This window comes from Oryctolagus cuniculus, chromosome 13 (assembly GCF_051225735.1).
Source record: "Oryctolagus cuniculus isolate XC-2025 breed Fujian yellow rabbit chromosome 13, ASM5122573v1, whole genome shotgun sequence".
NCBI classification, from domain to species: Eukaryota; Metazoa; Chordata; class Mammalia; order Lagomorpha; family Leporidae; genus Oryctolagus; species Oryctolagus cuniculus.
This window is the reverse complement of record NC_142879.1, coordinates 20,664,618-20,684,954: the sequence shown is the minus strand read 5'-3', so window position 1 is coordinate 20,684,954 and position 20,337 is coordinate 20,664,618. Positions and strand designations below refer to the sequence as shown.

The 20,337-nt window shown below is 61.4% G+C and overlaps 1 protein-coding gene across 1 annotated transcript in view; it reads left to right on the top strand.

The window, feature by feature from the left end:
• Window positions 1-5,072: 5,072 nt before the first annotated feature.
• LOC100356734 (plasma membrane calcium-transporting ATPase 4) overlaps window positions 5,073-20,337 on the top strand; it is a 25,038-nt gene continuing 9,773 nt past the window's right edge. Inside the window, exons 1-13 of the mRNA XM_008268523.5 lie at window positions 5,073-5,549; window positions 6,088-6,345; window positions 6,726-6,851; window positions 7,082-7,204; window positions 7,996-8,031; window positions 9,327-9,488; window positions 11,553-11,767; window positions 12,014-12,256; window positions 13,099-13,340; window positions 14,971-15,202; window positions 15,973-16,152; window positions 16,887-16,974; window positions 17,480-17,586. Of these exons, the coding sequence (XP_008266745.4) occupies window positions 5,306-5,549; window positions 6,088-6,345; window positions 6,726-6,851; window positions 7,082-7,204; window positions 7,996-8,031; window positions 9,327-9,488; window positions 11,553-11,767; window positions 12,014-12,256; window positions 13,099-13,340; window positions 14,971-15,202; window positions 15,973-16,152; window positions 16,887-16,974; window positions 17,480-17,586 (2,256 nt within the window). The 5' untranslated portion in view covers window positions 5,073-5,305. The remainder of the gene's footprint in view (window positions 5,550-6,087; window positions 6,346-6,725; window positions 6,852-7,081; window positions 7,205-7,995; window positions 8,032-9,326; window positions 9,489-11,552; window positions 11,768-12,013; window positions 12,257-13,098; window positions 13,341-14,970; window positions 15,203-15,972; window positions 16,153-16,886; window positions 16,975-17,479; window positions 17,587-20,337) is intronic.

Genomic DNA, 20,337 nt, shown 5'->3' with positions numbered 1-20,337 from the left:
TAGGGGCCGGTGCTGTCGCCTAGTGGGTAACGCTGCCGCCTGCAGGGCTGGCATCCCATAGGGCACCAGTTTGAGTCCTGGCTGCTCCAATTCTGATCCAGCTCCCTGCTAATGCACCTGGGACAGCAGCAGCAGATGGCCCAAGTGCTTGGGGCCCTGCACCTGCGTAGGAGACCCAGAAGAAGCTCCTGGCTTTGATCAGCCCAGCTCTGGCCATTGCTGCCACCTGGGGAGTGAACCAGCGGATGAAAAGCCTCTCTGTCTCTCCCTCTCTCTGTCTGTAACTCTACCTCTCAAATAAATAAATCGAAAAAAAAGGAAGAAAGAAAGAAAGAAAGAAAGAAAGAAAGAAAGAAAGAAAGAAAGAAAGAAAGAAAGAAAGAAAGAAAGAACTAATCCCGCTCACCATCCACTCCTCTTCCCAGGCCCTGGGTCCTGCGCAGGCTCTCAGCACACACAAATGTCCTCCCGCGCCCCCTGTGCCGGTGGTGACTCCCCACCCCGCCCAGGCTCGGGTTGGGGCAGTGACTTCACCGCCCAACACTCTCTGCCTTTCCTGGGCAGGGGTTCCGTGGGGTTCTCAAAGCCAGGAGTCCTCCGGGGCTGGGTGGGGCCGGCGCCCTCCCACTCTGGGGGCCAGTCCTGTCTTCCTGGTGATTTCTTTTTTTTCTTTCTTTCTTTCTTTCTTTTTTTTTTTTTTTTTTTTTTACAGGCAGAGTGGACAGTGAGAGAGAGAGACAGAGAGAAAGGTCTTCCTTTTGCCGTTGGTTCACCCTCCAATGGCCACTGCGGCCGGCACGCTGCGGCCGGTGCACTGCGCTGATCCGATGGCAGGAGCCAGGTGCTTCTCCTGGTCTCCCATGGGGTGCAGGGCCCAAGCACCTGGGCCATCCTCCACTGTACTCCCGGGCCACAGCAGAGAGCTGGCCTGGAAGAGGGGCAACCGGGACAGAATCCGGAGCCCCGACTGGGACTAGAACCTGGTGTGCCGGTGCCACAAGGCGGAGGATTAGCCTAGTGAGCCGCGGTGCTGGCCTCCTGGTGGATTTCTAAGAGGGGAAACCCTCTCCCCTCTCCGGGATTCCCGGGGCGGGACAAGCATGTGTGTGAATTGACAGCTGCTGAGACCAGGCCGGAGAGCCTCCTGGGGCAGAAAGAATTGGAATGGAAAAGCCCAAAATTGGGGATTGGCCGGGCTCCCAGGCCCACATGGCTTCCCCGTGCAGGCCACATGGCAGAGAGGATTCCAAGGGCTCCACCTGCCCTGCCCTGCTGCAGGGCAGGCTGGGAACTGGGCGGACACTTGACTTCTTTAGGCAGCTGCAGTCTGAGCGCAGGACAGCTTAAGGTGGAGCAGAGATGAGAAGACATGGCAGAGAGGAAGCAGGGGTGTGACTGGGGGCATCGAGGCAAGGGCGAGGCTGACCCTAAGGTCTCACTTTGTTCTCTCTCTTAAGCCCAAAACAGGCCTACAGGTTAGATCCGACCGCCTAGATGTCCCCCACCCCTGAGACAGGAAGACAGGATCGACTGCCCCCAAATGCGTCCAGTGGGGGCGGCGTGGGGCCTGCCCCGTGGAGTGAGGAGTGGGGCGAGGGAGGGCGGCTCCCAGCAGGCAGCAGCCTCAGTGCAAAGCCTGGCAGGTCTGGGGCTGGCTGGGACAGGCTGCTCACATAAGACCGAAGCCTCAGCTGAGCGCGGCTGCCCCCAGTGGGCATCGAGCCACCTCCCCGGGGTACAGACACTGCTGCTCCCTAGCCCACGGAGTGGCACCGCCTCGCCAGGCCTCGGCTTGCTTCCATGTAAAGTGGGTTTGAGAGTAGCTGCCCTCGTGGTGCTTGAACGAGAGGCACGGGTGTGCCGGAAGCGTCTGGCACCCAGTCTCCACTTTGTTACTCATTCGCTCCATTCATTCAGCGATCTGCGTGTGCGTGGTGGAGGAGGCACTGCTGTAGGCCCGGGGAACCCAGGCTGCCTGCCCCCGTGGAGGGCTCAGACAGACCCCCAGAGACCACATCATGTCACCTGCGAGGTGACAGCCCTTGTCGGGGGAAGCAGCCGCCAAGATGGGGGTGACTGGGGGTGCTGGGTGGAGCAGCTCAGAGACCCGTGGGACGGCGCAGGGATGGCTTGTGCGGTGCGTTCCCACAACAGCAGGAAGGCCAGCTGGCCGCATGGCAGTGAGCCAGGGGTGAGTAGGAGGGGGCCAGGGCTGAGGGCCCGGCGGCTCTCGGGGGGCTGGGAGGGCATCACAAGGTCCCTGGTGCCCAGTTTCGCCCCCCAGTAAAAGCCACCACATGGCTCTGAGCGGACACGTCACATGTCCTGCCTTGGGTCTTTTTTTTTTTTTTTTAAGATTTATTTTATTTATTTGAAAGACAGAGTTACAGAGAAAGGTAGAGACAGAGAGAGGTCTTCTATCTGCTGGTTCACTCCCCAGATGGCTGCAATGGCCAGAACTATGCCGATCGGACACCAGGAGCTTCTTCTGGGTCTCCCACGCAGGTGCCAGGGCCCCAAGGACTTGGGCCATCTTCTCATGCTTTCCCAGGCCTTTGGTCCCCAGGCAGGCAGGGGCAGGCCGAGTGGCCCGAGGCCAGGGCCTGGCCGCCTCATGCCCCCCAGGGACTGGGCTGGCAAGGCTGTGACGAGTGGCGACTGCCAGGGTTGGTCACTTGTTAATGCACCTGGGCTTCTTCCTGAAGCGGACCCCCGTGTGGAGGGAGGGGCGCCCTTCCTTCCCTCACATGGCCAGTGGATGATGGTGGGGCAAACCAGGACGGCAGATATTAAAAGACGTGCAGAGAGCTGGATGGAAAATGGAACAGCCGGGTCTCGAACTGGCACCCATATGGGATGCCGGTGCTTCAGTCCAGGGCTTTAACCCGCTGCGCCACAGCGCCGGCCCCCTGCCTTGGGTCTTAACAAAGCTCCTCTGGCCACGGAGTTGATAACAGGGGTACAAGGGTGGAGTGGAGGCGAGGAGAAGTCGCCTGCCATAATTTGGCCAGAGCAACAGCAGTGGGCGGGGGGGTGGCCGGACTTTGGTTGTACTTTGAAGGTAGAGCTGGTGGGACTTCCGCCTACAGCACATGGGGCTGGGAGAGAGGAGGAGGACCCTGCACGTCTTTTAATATCTGCCGTCCTGGTTTGCCCCACCATCATCCACTGGCCGTGTGAGGGAAGGAAGGGCGTCCCTCCCTCCACACGGGGGTCCGCTTCAGGAAGAAGCCCAGGTGCATTAACAAGTGACCAACCCTGGCAGTCGCCACTCGTCACAGCCTTGCCAGCCCAGTCCCTGGGGGGCATGAGGCGGCCAGGCCCTGGCCTCGGGCCACTCGGCCTGCCCCTGCCTGCCTGGGGACCCTGAGGCCCTGCCCCATTCTCCTTTCCCAGGCCCTTGCTTTCCCTCCAGACTGGGAACCTGGCTTCTCAGGGCAGCGGAGGCAGGGGTGCCTCCCTGCGGGACTCTGGCCAGGGTGAAGGACTTGGGCACGGTGAGGGGGGGCCGCCCTGGGGAGGAACACGGACTCCGCCCCCTCACCCCGCCCAGCCCCTGTGTCCCCCCCCCAGCACTGGCCAGTGAGAGTTCTCCCAGCAAGGCGTCCAGGCGGCCTCCCCGGCGACTGCCTTCCCAGACAGGACCCCTGCCCGTGGCTTTTGCTTTTAGGGTGGGGCCTGGGGGCTGTTGTAGGCCCTGCAACAGTATTCCTGTGAGTTCCTGTTTTCCCATTTTCAAAATCTCGTCTGGCCTTAGATCTCACCCACATCCTTGTCCTTCGAGTTGCACCCTTGGTTCTGTGCTCACGCCCCCACAGCGGGCCGGCCATGAGGTCCTCTGTGTCACCCTGGGCTGCCAGCCCTCCGCTGGTGTTGCCTGGTGCACGCCGCCTGGGTGAAGCCCAGCGGGGTGTGCGAGTCGCGAGTCTCCTCCGCCGACCAAGCCCGCTCAGCTGCTGACCTGTACTCAAACACGCGGCCTCACCCTGCCTGTGGGGAACCCATCAGCCGGGCAGCCAAGAACTCCCAGTGCCAAACCAGGACTCATTCGCTGCTCTGTGTAAACAGCGTGCTGGAGCCGGTGGGCGTTAGTCACTGCGCGAGGGCTTCCCTTAGAGAGGAGCCCCCCCCCCTCCCCGGGCCGGGAGAGGGGCTCGAGAACTCTTAGGACATGTGTGCCGGGGTGGGGGTGTTGTGGACCACGTGTGTGTGCTGTGTGGTGTGCCGGGTGGGGATTGTATACAGTGAGATCCCAAGTGCTGTGTGTTGGTGTGGTGTGGTGTGTGTGATGTGGGGTGTGTGTCACTGGAGAGGGTGTGCGCAGTGCTGGCCTGGGGGGTATCTGAACAGGTCGCGGCCTCCCCTCTCTTAGCGGTGCTTCTCTGTACCTGTTGAGCACATTCCGAGGGCTTGGGACTTGCTGGGACATTGGACCTCTCCCCGGGCTGTGTGTGGCCGAGCTGCAGGGCTGACGGTCTCGGAGCCTCTGCCCCAGTGAGTGAGCGCCTCGGGTCTCGAGGGCTGGCGGCGCCTGCACTGCCCACGGCCATGGGCAGATGGCCTCGGCGTGAAGCCCGTGGACGGAGGTCGGCCCTGTTCAAATCCTGGGCAGCGTCCTCATGTTAGCCTGAGAACCGTTTCAATGTTGCTGTTCCCGGGGTCGGCGCCCAGAGGGCACCCGATGAGAAGCCGGAGAAGCCCTACGCCTGGGTTGGCCTCTCTGAGATACGGGAGGTGTGAGTGGCGCCTGCGGCCAGCCAGCCCCACTCCGCCCGTCCTGAGCTGGAAGGTTCTAGACCCTGCGGTCCTGGGCAGATTGGGAAAGTTGGCCACACTCACTGGGCCTCCCGGGTGGGAAGACCAGGAAGCAAGAGGCGCTTTGTCAAAAAGAGTTCTTTAGCTGCCCCCTCCTGGGTCGCCCCCTGTTGCGGTTGATTTCTCAACAATGTTGCAGTGGATTTGTTTCTGAGAGGAGCAGCGTGGTGGGGGCAAGAGGCATGGAGTCACCACACAGACTCCGGGAGTTGGGTGAAAGCAGGCCTCAGGCGAGCAGCCCACTCGTTTATTTCAGTTACTACAACATCTTATATAGCCAAGACCAGCCAATCTGGTCAAGGGGCGGTCTATGCCCCAACCAATCACAGCCTGTTGCCGGGCAGTTTCAAATCCATCCAATCACAGCCTGTTGGCAGGCAGTTTCCAAAGCCATCCAATCACAATCTGTTGCCAGGCAGGCTCCGCTGCCAGGTGGGTTTCAAAGCCATTCCTGAGTAACTGATGCTCGCTTGCCAGTGGCCACCTTGGCATGGCCTTCTCATTCCACCACAGCCCACCCTCCCCTTCCTCCTCTGCAGGTCTCTCTGGGAACCCTGCCGACCTGGAGAAACGCAGGCAGATGTTTGGGCAGAACCTGATCCCCCCACAAAAGCCCAAGACCTTCTTAGAGTTGATGTGGGAAGCCCAAGGCGTCACCCTCATCATCCTGGAGATGGCGGTCATCATCTCCCTGGTCCTGTCCTTCTATCGCCCGCCCGGCGGAGAAAATGAGCGTGAGTGCCACCCGTGGCCTGGCCGGGTCCCGGGGTTCTCGTCCCCACCACCAGGGAGCCCCCCGGGGTTGGTGGTCAAGGGGCTGCAGCTTAAAGCTTAACCCCCGCTGCCCAGAGACAGGAAGCTCTTTCTCCAACCCATCCTCCCGCTCGGAGGTCTTTCCCCCTCCCCCAGAATGTCCAGGGTCCCCCCACCCACCAGCTTCTCAGCCCTGCCTCTCCGAGGGCCCCCGGCAGCTGGCTGGCACGCCGGGCAGCAGCCCTGGGGCCCCCACCGTGTTGGGAGTCACCAGGTCTGTCTATGTGACTTGCCTGTAATTTGCATGGGATTTTTTTTTTTTTGCCGTTCGGTCCTGTGCTTCTCCCGGATAAACATTGTTACCCTGGTGATGAGACACCCCACGATCCCACTGCCCTGTGATAGCCTAAGGGTTCTGCTTTCTTCCTCCCCCTCCCTGCCATGCCATCGTGGGGGGATGGTGCCACAGTCCCCCCCCCCAGCCCCTTGGTGACCCTCTGTCTCCCTCCCCCGGCGCAGTGTGTGGTCAGATTGCACAAAGCTCGGAGGATGAAGGGGAGGCGGAAGCCGGCTGGATCGAGGGGGCAGCCATCCTGTTCTCGGTGATCATCATGGTGCTGGTGACCGCCTTCAACGACTGGAGCAAGGAGAAGCAGTTCCGGGGCCTCCAGAGCCGCATCGAGCAGGAGCAGAAGTTCTCCGTGATCCGCAACGGCCAGCTCATCCAGCTGCCGGTGGCTGACATCGTGGTGGGCGACATCGCCCAGATCAAGTACGGTAAGAGCCCGCTTGCGCCCAAGGGGGCTTGGGAGTGGCTGAAAGGTGAGACCCCCCCCATACACACACACACACACACACACACGTGCTCGCTTCCCTGGGAACGGATTCTCTGTGGGTAGCTGGCAGGCCCACACTGTGTCGTGGGTTGTGAGCGGCTCTGTGAGATTCAGGCCTGGGAAGGTATAGGGAGAGCGACGGGAGCTGGGGTCGCCGACTGCAGGCAGGGGGTCTTGTCCTGCTCTGCACAGAGCTGAAGCTGGCTCTGAGGGGCTCCCCGGGTGCTCCCTGGTGATCGGAGGGCTGAGCCGGCGTGGAGGCGCTGAGGGTGGCCCCCGCCCTCGCCTCCGGCTCCGTCACTGCTCCCCTGTGCGTGCCAGGTGACCTGCTGCCGGCCGACGGAGTCTTGATCCAGGGGAATGACCTGCAGATTGACGAGAGCTCTCTCACAGGGCAGTCCTACCATGTCCCGAAGTCCCTGGACAAAGACCCCATGCTGCTCTCAGGTAGGGCCCCTGCCTCGGCCCGGGATCCAGACCCTGCCCCCTCCTCGGGCTCTGTCCCGTGCCCCGCCCTCAGGGTCGCCTCCGTCCGCCTCCTGCGCGTGCTCTGTTCCTTCAGTCAGGGCTGCCCTGGACACTGCCGAGTGTCTCGTGGGCGTTACTAACGTGGGGGGCGTTGGTGTCTCGTGCCACGTCGTGGCTGGATCCGGAAGCCCAACTCCCTTCCCGTGTAGGGACCCACGTCATGGAAGGCTCTGGCCGGATGGTGGTGACCGCTGTGGGTGTCAACTCGCAGGCCGGGATCATCTTCACTCTGCTGGGGGCCAGTGAGGATGACGAGGAGAAGAAGAAGAAAGGTAAGGGGCATCCGGGGGGAGGGGGGCTCAGAGTGAGGGGGCTCATCTCGACGGACGCCTGGCAGGAAGAGCCCCGCTCTGATGGATGCCAGCTCCTGGCGCTGGGCGCCCAGGGCAGGCTGCAGTCGGGCCTCGAGCCCGGCGCCTTTGCTGGGTCTGGAAGGGACGGGTTCCTGAGCCTGCCCAGGTGAGCCGGCCAGGCGCTGTGGGCCCAGCACTCCCCCGCGTCGTCCTCCTGCCCGCGCTGTCTCCCTCGGGGCGGGGCCGGGCGTTCTAGTGGCTGTCAGTGGGAGAGCGGTCTTGGAAGGAATCACAGGAGGGGAAGAGTTCTCTCGGGCAGAGGGGACTTCTGCCCCCTGGCCGGAGCCGCTCAGGGCAGCCCACTGCTTTCGGGAGAGACTATGTCTTCCTGCACCCACCACACGGATAAGGAGGAAGCTTCCTGCACCCCCACCCCCACCCCCCGGGCTGCCACCATCCGCACAGACCGCTCGCTCACACCCCTCTCCCCAACACCCTGCCGCCCCCGTTTTCCCAGGCGGTGCGACTCAGCCCGGGCACACTCCCAGAGCAGGTGGCTGGGCTGTGACCTTGCTGGTCAGTGTCCCCAGGCTCTGGGACAGCCGCCGCGTCCATGGGGATCAAACGAAGGCCCGGCTGTGACCCGACCTCCCCCCAGCCCCGTGGCTGGCGCCTTTCTGGGCTCGGAGCAAGGCCAGCAGGCTGGACAGCGGATCTCTTCCTGGCCACTTTGGGTCTCCACCCCACTTTGTTCTTTCTTGTTCAAACAGGTAAAAAACAAGGAGTCCCTGAAAATCACAACAAAGGTAACCTCTTCACACACTCACCTGCCATTTCTACCTGTCCACGCTCAAACCAGACCTCTCAGGCCATCCGCCTTCTCCCTTCCCCTCTTCATACACCTGTTACCTGCTGCTGTGGCCCGGACGCCTCACCCAGAGGAAGGTGCAGAGATGGGGTGGGGAGGTGCCCAGGCTCAATCTAAGATGGGGCAAGAGCGCCCTCTGCTGTTGGCTCCTGGAGCCTTACGTCGAGGTCTCACCCGGCACCGGGAGGATCTGCTCTTTCCGGGGTGCCTAACTCTGCTTCATTGCCCTCAGCTGGATTTTTTTTTAAAACACCAAGGGCCATCCTTTTGGAGTTGGGAGACTTCCAGGGTCCTCCCGGTGGAGGGAGTCAGGGTGGGCAGTCCCTGCACCCTCCTCTTGCCGGCTTCCTCACCGGGGTCTTCTCTGCTGGTCTCCGAGGGGCGCTGGGCTACAGCCTCCCCCCACCTCGCTCTGCATTCTCTCCAGGCTGTCTTCCTCCTGGTCCGCTGTGTGTCTCTATTGCGGTCGCCGTGTTTGCACCGTTTCTCCGTGGTGTGTGTGGGCGTGACAACGTGTCGGGCAGGTTGGCCTCAGTGTGGGCTGAGCCACGCAGGGACCACAGCGCCAGGGGCGGGGTTGCTTTCCTCTGTGCCCCACGTCACCGTCGTCTTTAGAAATAAAAAGCATTGCATTGGAGAACCAGGGCCAGACACGGCCGTCCGTCATTGCTGGTTTTCCTTTACTCTTCTTTTAAAAGCAAAGTGCGTTTATTTCCACGTCCGTCTTAGTCCCGGCTTTCTCTTACTCCAGGGACACCCCTCACACCAGCGACTTCCCTCTCCCCCAAAACACGGACCCCCCGGGGGGGCCTTGGTCAGGCAGGGCAGGGAGGGGTCCTCCTTCTCCCCTCCATCTGCTCATACAAGGAGCTGGAAGATAATCCAGGGTCTGAGATGTTAAGCCCTGGGTTCCAGGCAGGATGGCTACTGGCATCGGCACTCAGGGCCGCGATGCATGGCCTTGCTGGACTCAACCTGGCCTGGGGCTCCGAGGGGCTGCCAGGAAGCTGCTTCCAGAAAGGAAATCCAGGACCCTCAAGCACCCCCGCTCCAGTGCTTAGACGCTCACCCCCGGGCCCTAATAGGGGGTTGACGGCAGGTTCCGTGTCCAGCACAGGCCGGGCGTGGTCAGAGCAGATGTCAGGACACTGGGGGCTGTTCCCTTCCTGCCTGCCTGCCCCTTGCTCCATGCTGCTCCCCTGCCCGCTCACGTGTCCTGTTTGTGCGCCCTAGCAAAGACCCAGGATGGCGTGGCCCTGGAGATCCAGCCACTCAACAGCCAGGAGGGGGCCGACAACGAGGACAAAGACAAGAAGGCCAGCAAGGTGCACAAGAAGGAGAAGTCGGTGCTGCAGGGCAAGCTGACGTGCCCGGCTGTCCAGATCGGCAAAGCCGGTGAGCCGGGTGGGGTCTGGCTGGCTGGGGCCCTGTCTCTGCCGCGCCTCGGACACCCCCTGGGCTTTCTGAGAGAGCGGCGTCTCCCCGTGTGTGAGGCCAGCGTGGGAAGACAGACAGATGCCTGCTCTCCTGCCCTTTGTTGGCTTCCACGTCCCGAAGGCGAGGAGAGGCTGCCGTGGGCCGAAGTTCGGCTGTTCCCTCGAGCAGCAGCCGCGGCACGTGGCAGAGCCCGGGGCAGCGGACACGCTAGAGGAAGAGGGCAGGGTCGGAGGGGCCCTGTCCGGAGGTCGCCTAATGCACTTGTGAGTGCAGGGTGAGCAGGTGGCTTCCCCCACACCAGCCCTGTGTGTGCTCTCTGCCTCTGTCCCCCCACCTTCTTTCAGCAGTGGGGGGCAGGGCCAATGGGGGGAGGGAGCAGAAGGAGTTCATTATCTGAGCCCGCCCTCCCATCGGGCACACCTCTGTGTGTGCTGTTCGCATGGGGCTCTCGCTGAGGCGCCGGTGCGGCGGGTCTGCCTCCACCTGGCCTCCCCCGTGCTGCCTGCTCACCAGGCGCACCGGGTCAGCTTTGTGTGACTCACCGAGAGCAGCGTGTGGGGCCGGAGGTGGCGGATCTCAGTTTGGAGGGTCACAGCTCAAGGTCAGGGGGAGGCGGGCCAGGGCAGAGTGGGTGTGCAGGTGCAGTCACGTGAGTCGAGAAGCTGGGCCGACTGGGCTGAGATAACCAACCCTGCCCCTGAGAACTCCCTCCCGGGCGGCCCCAGTGACCCAAACACCTGCTGGGCCCCCATCATCGGTGACCCGTTCACTGCTAACGTGAGGCTTCAGGGTTTAAGCTTCTGCATGAGTCTGGGGAGCCGTGTCCCACTGGACCCGTGGCATAGGCCGCGGCAGCCACCAGCCACCTGTGGCTATGTCCACTGGGATGGATTAAAATGAAAAAGGCAAAAGCTCAGTCCCTCGGTCACAGTAGGCCACGTTTCACTTGGCCAGTGGTCGCACGTGGCCAGCAGCGCAAAGAGAAAGCGTGCTAAGCATCATGGGAGGTTCTGTTGTGCAGAACCCTCCTTTTGTCCTGGCGCTGTGGTTCTGACTGCCGTGGATGAGACGAACGGCAGGACGTCACTGAGCCCGGCATAGGCTTATTCTTCTCCAGGGGCAAACTCAATCGTGGCCAGGATTAGAGTGGGCAGCTGCGGTGCCTCCCACCCCCTGCAGAGCAAGCACCCCCTGAAACTCCGCACCCTCCCTAACCCAGCAGGGTACCAGGAATGTGCTGGAGTCGACCTGCTCACGCGAGCCCCGCTCTGAGGCCCCGGAGTCCGTCAGGGCTCAGGACAGTAGAGCCCAGACCCAGCACGGTTTACAGCAGAGCGTTCCCCAGATCTTTGCCCCCGCCGGGCACAGGTGGGCCCTGATGGTGGCCCCTCCGGCACTCAGAGCGGCCAGCTGCTGGCTGACCCTCAGGGAGTTCTTGCAGGGACCTCCGGGTGTGAGGTGACCAACCGTCCCTGTGGGCTTGGGGCCGCCTACATCCCGGGAAACCGTCGCTCACCAGCGTCAGTACGGCAGACCATCCGGCCTTACTTTCTTTAAAAAGGGGCTAACAGTCACCTGCATCCCAGAGCTGCAGGGAGGGCCGGGCCTGGCCACGGGTGGGCGCTGTACGAACGTTTGCTTGGTCAAAGGCACCGTCCTGAGGGCTTCGTTTGCACCGGGAATGGGCTAGCACCCCGGCACTCACAGGCGGGTGGGGGAGAAGTCGGAGTCGCTGAGCTGCCAGGCCGTGGACAGACATGGTAGCACGTCGTTAGGGGAAGTGTGGCGGTCTCAGGTCGGGTGGAGTGGGTCCTGTGGAAGGCTGCTCCAGGAGGCAGACCAAGCCCCGTATTTGAGCGAGGAGCGTGGCCAGGGAACAGAAGCCAGCAGCGCTGAGACAGGAGCCTGTGTCTTTTAGAGCGGGGGCCTCCCCCTCCCGCTGTGATGTCCTTGAAGTGGCAGCCGAGGCCGCGGCTGGCGCTGGCGCCCCTGGAGCCTCCCGTGACCCGTCTCCCCGCACAGGTCTCATCATGTCCGCCGTGACTGTCGTCATCCTGATCCTGTACTTCGTGATCGACAACTTCATGATCCAGGGCAGACCGTGGCTCGCCGAGTGCACCCCCGTCTATATCCAGTACTTCGTCAAGTTCTTCATCATCGGCGTCACCGTGCTGGTGGTGGCCGTGCCCGAGGGGCTGCCGCTGGCCGTCACCATCTCCCTGGCCTACTCTGTAAAGGTGCGGCAGGGTCGACCGGACACAAGGGGAGGGTGTCGTGAGCTCCTGGTGGGAGGACCCGGCTCGCACGGACTTCCCGGCCTCCGCCGTGGTGGGTATCTCAGTTGGTTGCATCAGCGTGTAAATAACCCAGCAGGATCCTAAGAGAGTCACCAGGTTTCCGGGCGGGAACCTGGCTGGGCAGCGCCCCTGGGTCTGTATCTGGGAGAGTCCGGTCAGCCACCTTCTGTCTCTTCCCCTTTGCAGAAAATGATGAAAGACAACATCCTGGTGCGGCACCTGGACGCCTGTGAGACGATGGGCAACGCCACGGCCATCTGCTCCGACAAGACCGGCACGCTGACCATGAACCGCATGACCGTGGTGCAGGCCTATGTCGGGGGCACCCACTACCACCAGGTGCCCAGCCCCGACGTCTTCCTGCCCAAGGTCCTGGACCTCATCGTCAACGGCATTGCCATCAACAGCACTTACACATCCAAGATCCTGGTTAAGTCCTTCCTCCCCGTGCACACTCGGGGTGGGGGGCGGGCAGGGGGCGGGGAGGGGACTCCCTGGGGCCACATGGGGACGGTAGCTGGAGCACAGAGGAGCCGTCAGAACCTGGGGCCCAGCGGCCACGTGTAGGCAGTGTCTCTCGGGAGGGACTCACGCTGGCGGCAGGATCGGGCCCACCAGTAAATTCCACACTTCAGGCCAGCACTGCGGCTCACTAGGCTAATCCTCCACCTAGCGGCACCGGCACCCCGGGTTCTAGTCCTGGTCAGGGTGCCGGATTCTGTCCCGGTTGCCCCTCTTCCAGGCCAGCTCTCTGCTGTGGCCTGGGAGTGCAATGGAGGATGGCCCAAGTGCTTGGGCCCTGCACCACATGGGAGACCAGGGGAAGCACCTGGCTCCTGCCTTTGGATCAGCGCGGTGCGCCGGCCGCAGCGCGCCGGCCGCGGCGGCCATTGGAGGGTGAACCAACGGCAAAGGAAGACCTTTCTCTCTGTCTCTCTCTCTCACTGTCCACTCTGCCTGTTTAAAAAAAAAATCCGCACTTCAGAACAAAGGGCGGGTGTGGGAATAAGAGCCACACAGGGCGAGACACGAGCTAGAGCCAGCTGGGAAATCCCGGATGGCCCTGGAATCAGGCTCACTCCTGACCACCGTGCTGCGTGCTCTCCACAAAGACCCCCCCACCCCCGTCACCACCGCTGCCCCCACACTCCTCGCCCCCACACTCCGGGTGTGATCGGGCAAGATTTGCAGGGGAGGTCTTCCCCTGCCTGGTGCTCCAGCCCCGGCCGGCGGCGTCTTCAACGGTGCCCTGTGTGTTCTCTCTCCCTCAGCCTCCGGAGAAGGAGGGAGGCCTGCCGCGGCAGGTGGGCAACAAGACCGAGTGTGCTCTGCTGGGCTTTGTCGCAGATCTGAAGCAGGACTACCAGGCGGTGCGCAACGAGGTGCCCGAGGAGCAGCTCTACAAGGTGTACACCTTCAACTCGGTGCGCAAGTCCATGAGCACGGTCGTCCGGAAGCCCGCCGGCGGCTTCCGAATGTACAGCAAGGGCGCCTCGGAGATCATGCTGCGCAAGTGAGCACCGCCCCCTGCCTCCCCTCCCCCGGCCCCGCACGGGCCCCGCACGGCCCCACGAGCCTGCTGGCATTTACTCAGCCAGCCGTTGCTTTCCCACACTCTGCGTGGCCCGTTGCCTTCAGTCCTCACCCTAGTGAGGTCAGGGCCAGTTCTGACCTGTTCTGTGCAGGGGAGAAGCCAGGCCCAGGGGAGTTCAGCTTGCTCAGGGTGATGACAGGCAGTAGTGGCACGGCCAGGTGCACCCTAGACAGCGAAGCCTCCAGCTCGCCATCCGAACCCAGGGAGAGGAACGCTCTCCCGAAACGATGCCAGCCGTGCCGGTGAGGTGCCGTGCACACGGCCCGTGGTGGAAATCATTCCCCGTCACACCTGTCCGCGATTCTGATGAAGGAAAGTTGCGTGCTTTTGTTTTGTTTTGTTTTTAAGATTTATTTATGTATTTGGAAGGCAGAGTTACAGAGGCAGAGAGACAGAGAGAGGTCTTCCATCCGCTGGTTCACTCCCTGAATAGCCTCAACAGCCGGAGCTGGGCCAATCTGAAGCCGAGAACCAGGAGCTTCTTCTGGGTCTCCCACGCAGGTGTAGGGGCCCAAGCACCTGGGCCCATCTTCCACTGCTTTTCACACAGCAGAGAGCTGGACCGGAAGAGGAACAGCTGGGACTCGAACCGGTGCCTGTATGGGATGCTGGCACTGAAGGCAGCAGCTTTACCCGCTACACCACAGCACCGGCCCAAGTTGCATTAACTTAAAAGGTGATTAGGACCAGACATCCATAAGCCATGGAAAGCTGACCCCGCTTGGATGTGGGGCCAGCTGGTCTGAACCAGCCAGTGCCCAAATGGGCTTCGGGCACCCTCTCTTCACACACATGTCCTCATGCAGCAGCCCCCTAAGCACCGAGCAGTCTTCTAATAGCAGGGACTGAACAAGTCGGGGTGGTTTTAAGAGGTTCCAAAGAGCAGGTGATCCCCTGGCAACTCAGATGTGCCCTCCCGTATAGTAAGAATGGATGACGGCATCGGCGCTGTGGCATAGAGGGTAAAGCCGCCCACCTGCAGTGCTGGCATCCTATATGGGTGCCAGTTCGAGACCCGGCTGCTCCACTTCCAGTCCAGCTCTCTGCTATGGCCTGGGATAGCAGTAGAAGATGGCCCAAGTCCCTGGGCCCCTGCACCCACGTGGGAGACCTGGCCTGGAAGAAGCTCCTGGTTCCTGACTTTGGATCCGCATAGCTCCGGCCATTGTGGCCATTTAGGGAGTGAACCAGCAGATGGAAGACTTCCTTTCCACCCCCACAAACTGCCCCCACCCCACCACTGCCTCTCTGTAACTCTGCCTTTCAAATAAATAAATAAATATTTGGCCAAAAAACAAGAGCACAGATGACGTGGGAGAGTCACAGCTCCTGCTCCCCTGGGCACTGCCCCACGCATCCTGGCATCCTGGACGCCTTAAAAAGAGGGTGGCGGCTAGAGGAGCTCTTTGGCCATGAAGCGGTGTCATTAGGAATAAAGCCGAGCGGGGTGTCACTAGGAATAAAGCCGAGCGGCCAGAGCGCCTGGTGGGGATGGCAGCAGCCTGGAGTGGGAGGGGGGACCCCGCCTCCTGACCCTGCACCTCCCCAGGTGCAATCGGATCCTGGACAAGAAGGGGGAGGCGGTCCCGTTCAAGAACAAGGACCGCGACGACATGGTGCGCAGCGTCATCGAACCCATGGCCTGCGAGGGGCTGCGCACCATCTGCATAGCCTACCGGGACTTCGACGATGCCGAGCCCTCCTGGGACAACGAGAGCGAGGTCCTCACTGAGCTCACCTGCATCGCCGTCGTGGGCATCGAGGACCCCGTGCGCCCAGAGGTGAGGCGCTGGCCTGGCCTGGGGCAGGGTGGTGGGGACCATGTGCAGGCCCAGCCGAGACCTAGTGGGAAGCAAGATGTGGGTGATCGGCTGCCTCTCGCCCACAACAGGAGGTGTTTCGGGGCTTCCAGTTCCCCAGAGCTGCTCTGGGGTGGTGGGTGATGGGAGGCAGCACTCGTGGGGTTTATGGCGTGCGAGTCAGGGAGAAGTGGAGCTATCAGCGGACACACCATTGGTGCGATCAGCTGGAACACCAGCCTTGACTTCTGCCACCGCCTTTCAGCCAACACCCCTGTGGTGCACATCCCCTGGGCGCTGAGTGCTCTCCGGGCTCCTAGGGAGCTGATGACGTCTGGGCTGCAGGCAGGTTCAGGCAGACGGAGCCTCGCTGGCGTGGCCCAGAGATGTGAAAGGGGATTGTGCAAAGCGTTGAGGGGGTGAGCATGGCTCAGTGGGTCAGGGTGTGGGACAGATAGCTGCTGGGTGGTCTCCGATGCCATCTCTGCCCTGCCGAGGAGCCCGGATTGTAAGTGCAAGGGTGAGCTTGTACTCCTGCCCCGCAAACTTCCCCTTCATCTCCTGGCACAACAGGACCTATCCCAATGTGACCGTCGCGGGTGGACGGAAGTGAGGAAACCCCAGATGTAGCAGTGCCCACACTTAGCCCATGCCCGGGGCAGTGCGTGTCCGCGGCCTCTCTGCTGTCCACACTGGAGGCACCAGAGGCCACTGCTGCCACCTCCACCTCTCCTTTCCTCACTCCCCCACAGGTCCCAGAAGCTATCGCCAAATGCAAGCGAGCTGGCATCACTGTCAGAATGGTGACCGGGGACAATGTCAACACAGCCCGAGCCATCGCCACCAAATGTGGCATCCTGACACCTGGCGATGACTTCCTGTGCTTAGAAGGCAAAGAATTCAACCGACTCATTCGCAACGAAAAGGGAGAGGTGGGTCCTGGGTGGGAGGCACCTGGGCCTCCCTGGGGACGAAGGCTGGGCTGGAGGTGGGTCCTGGGTGGGAGGCACCTGGGCCTCCCTGGGGACGAAGGCTGGGCTCAAGGTGGGTCCTGGGTGGGAGGCACCTGGGCCTCCCTGGGACAAAGGCTGGGCTGGAGGTGGGTCCTGGGTGGGAGGCACCTGGGCCTCCCTGGGGACGAAGGCTGGGCTGGAGGTGGGTCCTGGGTGGGAGGCACCAGCCTGAGGCATCAGGGGCACTGGGAGAAGGCAGCCAGTTTCTAAACTCACGTCCAGTGTCCCTCTCTCCCAGAGCCACTCACTTGGCAAAACAGGCCATTGTCTTCCTTCTTGTTGGCATCGTTCACAAGCCAACTTTTTGTGTCTTTCGGCTTCTTCCGTCGCCCCTGCCGTGTGGCCCCCCAGTGGCTCAGGCTGTGAGAGGCCATGGCCCAGGTGTGGAGCAGAACAAAGCTTCCTGGTCTACGTAGAAATCAAACCTAAGACCCCGAAGCACCACTGTAGCCACCGGAGCCAGCAGCTGACCCCGGCGGCCGCCATCCATAGCTCTGTCCTTGGAGACTAAGTTGGCGTCACCTCCTCCAGGGCCGGGAGAAGCGCTCCCTGTCTGCCCCAGATCTCTCAGAGCTCGGCGTGTGTGGCACAGACAGATCTTCCCAGGTGGCTTTGCGTGTTTGGCTGAGCCACGGTGTGTCTGGCGTTGGCAGGTAGAACAAGAGAAGCTGGACAAGATCTGGCCCAAGCTTCGGGTCCTGGCCCGGTCCTCGCCCACAGACAAGCACACGCTGGTGAAAGGTGAGCTGGTGCCGGCGGCCACAGGCAGGAGGGGGCTGTCTCCTGTCCCGAGAGCACCAGGCGGATGGGGAGAGCAAGCAGCCGAGCCCTGGGTGGCCAGATCCTGCGGCTGTGTTGGGTTTTTGAAGCCTGCTCACGTCTTGTTTGCCGGTAGCCCTGGGAACGGGTCAGGGCAGGGCCACACTTCTGGGATACAACAAGGGACGTGTGAGGCCGAGGAGACAGGACCCCTCCCGGCCTGCCCACTCGTGGGGGAGAGTGGCGCAGGCGACTCCCAGCTGTCTGCCTTCAAATCCTCCCCGTGTTGTTCTCGTCTCGGCACAGGACAGCCTTTCCCAGCCCGCGGCGCCACCCAGCCGCAGCTGAGGGCCCTGGGAGGTTCCTTGCAGCAGGGGGAAGGGAGAGAGGATGGAGAGGGGCGTGTGGGGGCGGGGGCGGGGAGGCAGCGCCGGGCGGAAGCCGCCAGGCAGCCTCGAGCTCACCGGGGCACATGTCTGCTTTTCAGGCATCATTGACAGCACCGTTGGGGACCAGCGGCAGGTGGTGGCTGTCACCGGTGATGGCACAAATGATGGGCCAGCCCTCAAGAAGGCAGACGTTGGTTTTGCCATGGTAAGGTCAGCGCGGTGTCCCTGTCCCATGGCAAGCTGCCGTCCCCGTCGGGAGGCCGGGACACGCTTCCAGTGGCCAGCTGCTTCCTGTTCCTCTGTGTGCTCCTTCCCCTGACTACGTCTCTCCCACCCACCTACCTGGCCCCTGCTAACACGTGTGACGGGAGACCCGCCGGGCTTGACGGATCAGGCACAGGCAGGGAAGTCACGGAGGATCGTGACCCGGGACAGCAAGAGCAACTGAAACATGGTGATGTCCGCCTGGGCAGACTATAGAAAGGCCATGTTCCGTGTGAGCATGCGCCGTGTGCCCGGGCTGCCGCTGTGTTCCGTGTGAGCGTGAGCCGCGTGCCCAGGCTATAGCTGTGTTCCGTGTGAGCGTGAGCCAGAAAGCAGAGTTGGCTAGCGTACCTCCATGTCTGTCTGGCAGCTTCAACGATCCACACGTGGCCAGTCCCACCCACTTCCACTATCCACACCTGAGGTTTTTATTATTATTGTTGTTGTTGTTGTTTATTTGCTTTGAGAGGCAGAGCGAGAAAACCTGTCCTCTGGTTCACTCTCAGATGCCTGCACCAACAAGGGCTGGACGAGGCCACAGCTGGGCCCTAGGAACCCCGTTTAGGTCTCCCACACAGGTGGCAGCAGCCAGGCGGTCGAGCCTTCCAGGGTCTGCTTTGCAGGAAGCCGGACTCGGGAGCCAGAGGCGCTCTGCTGGGGGACCGGCCGGCGCAGCTCCGAGGCCAGCAGCCTGCTCCCAGCTTTCTTACTATTTTGAAGCCAAGCCAAGACATCAGTGTCATTTGATCCATAAAAATTCCAGACCATGTCCCTTCATGATAAGTGTGTGTCCGTAAAATGTGTCTAAAGGAAAGATAACGCCATTATTGCCTAGCAAGACTAACCCTTACTGTCACGTGGCCAGTCTGCTCGCGTTGCCCCAGCTGGCTCTTAGGTGTTATTTTGTAGTTTATTTGTCCAAATCACAATCCAGTAAAGATCCATGCACTGCAGCGGTGGGTACATCACTCGCATCTCAGTCCACAGCTTCCATCTGCTGGTTCTCTCCCCCAGTGGCCGCAACAGCCAGGTCCGGGCTGGGCTGAAGCCAGGAGCCAGGATCTCCATCCTTTCCTCCCATGTGTGTGGCAGGGATCCAAGTGTTTGGGCCATTTCCTGCTGCCTTCCCAGGCGCATTAGCAGGGAGCTGGATTGGAAGTGGAGCAGCCGGGACTCAAACCACCAGCATTGCAGGCAGTGGCTTAGTGTGCTGTGCCACAACCCTGGCCCCAGAAATATGTGTCTATAAAAGCCCTCTCGTTGATTCTGATGCACTCAAAAGTTGAAAACCACCAATCCTGTGGAATCCTGTGTCGAACGTCCCGAAGACCACTCTTGTATTCATGTACTCATTAGGACTCAGCATATGGTTGTTCTCGTGGTTAAGATTTACTGCAGGGGTCGGCACTATGGCACAGTGGGTACAACCACCGCCTGCGATGCCAGCACCCCATAAGGGCTTGGTTGGAGTCCCAGCTGCTCCACTTCTGATCCAGATCCCTGCTAATGCACCTGAGCGAGCAGAGGTCGACCCAAGGGCTTGGGTCCCTCCACCCACCTGGGAGACCCAGAAGAAGCTCCTGGCTCTTGACCCAGCCCTGGCCGTTGCAGCCATTTGGGGAATGAACCAGTGAGTGGAAGACCTCTGTGTGTGTGTGTGTGTGTGTGTGTGTGTGTCTCCCTCTCTCTCTCTCTGTAACTCTGCCTTTCAAATAAATAAAATAAATATTTAAAAAAATTTATTATAGCCTGAGGCAGGTGTTGTGGTTCAGGGGGTTAAGCCTGTGCTTGGGACACCTGCTTCCCATACCAGAGAACCTGGGATCAAATCTCACCTCCCTGTCCTCTCTGGCTTCTTGGTAATAACGTGCACCCTGGGGGGCAGCAGAAATAATGGCTTCGGTGCTTGGGTCCCTGCCACCCACTCGGGAGACCAGGATGGAGCTCCTGGCTCCTGGCTTCCACCTGGCTCCTGGCTGCTGTGGGCATTTGGAAAATGAACCAGTGGGTGAAAGATCTCTCTCTGTCTCTGTCTCTCTCCCTCTGGGGATGACGCTGTGGTGTGGCGAGTAAAGCCGCGGTCTGTAGTACTGACAACTGACATCCTATGTGGGCACTGGTTCTAGTCCCGGCTGCTCCACTTCCGATCCAGCTCTCTGCTGCGGCCTGGGAAAGCAGTAGAAGATGGCCCAAGTCCTTGGGCCCCTCCCTGCACCCACGTGGGAGACCTGGAAGAGGCTCCTGGCCCCTGGCTTCAGATCAGCCCAGCTCTGACCATTGAGGGCATCTGGGGAGTAAACCAGCAGATGAAAGACCTTTCTCTCTCTCTCTCTCTCTGCCTCTCTGTAACTGCCTTTCAAATAAATAAATCTTAAAAAAAAATCTCTCCTCCCTCTCCTTATCCCACTCCCTCTCCCTCTCTGTCACTCTGCCTTTCAAATAAATAAAAATAAATAAATTTTAAATAAACAGAAAGATGGTGCCAGTGATGTGGGGAGGAGCCTGGCAGGGTGTGGGGACCCAGGCCTGGCTGCGCTGTCCTCCCGGGGCGTCTCCCGGAGTCCCCTCTTCCCGCCATCTGCAGAAACCCCGCAACATGCACGCGTGATGTTCCCACCCCCGGCAGCCCATCCCGGTCTCCGCACACGCAGTTCTTTTAGGACTGGTCACACAGGCCCCTCCTGCCCGGCAA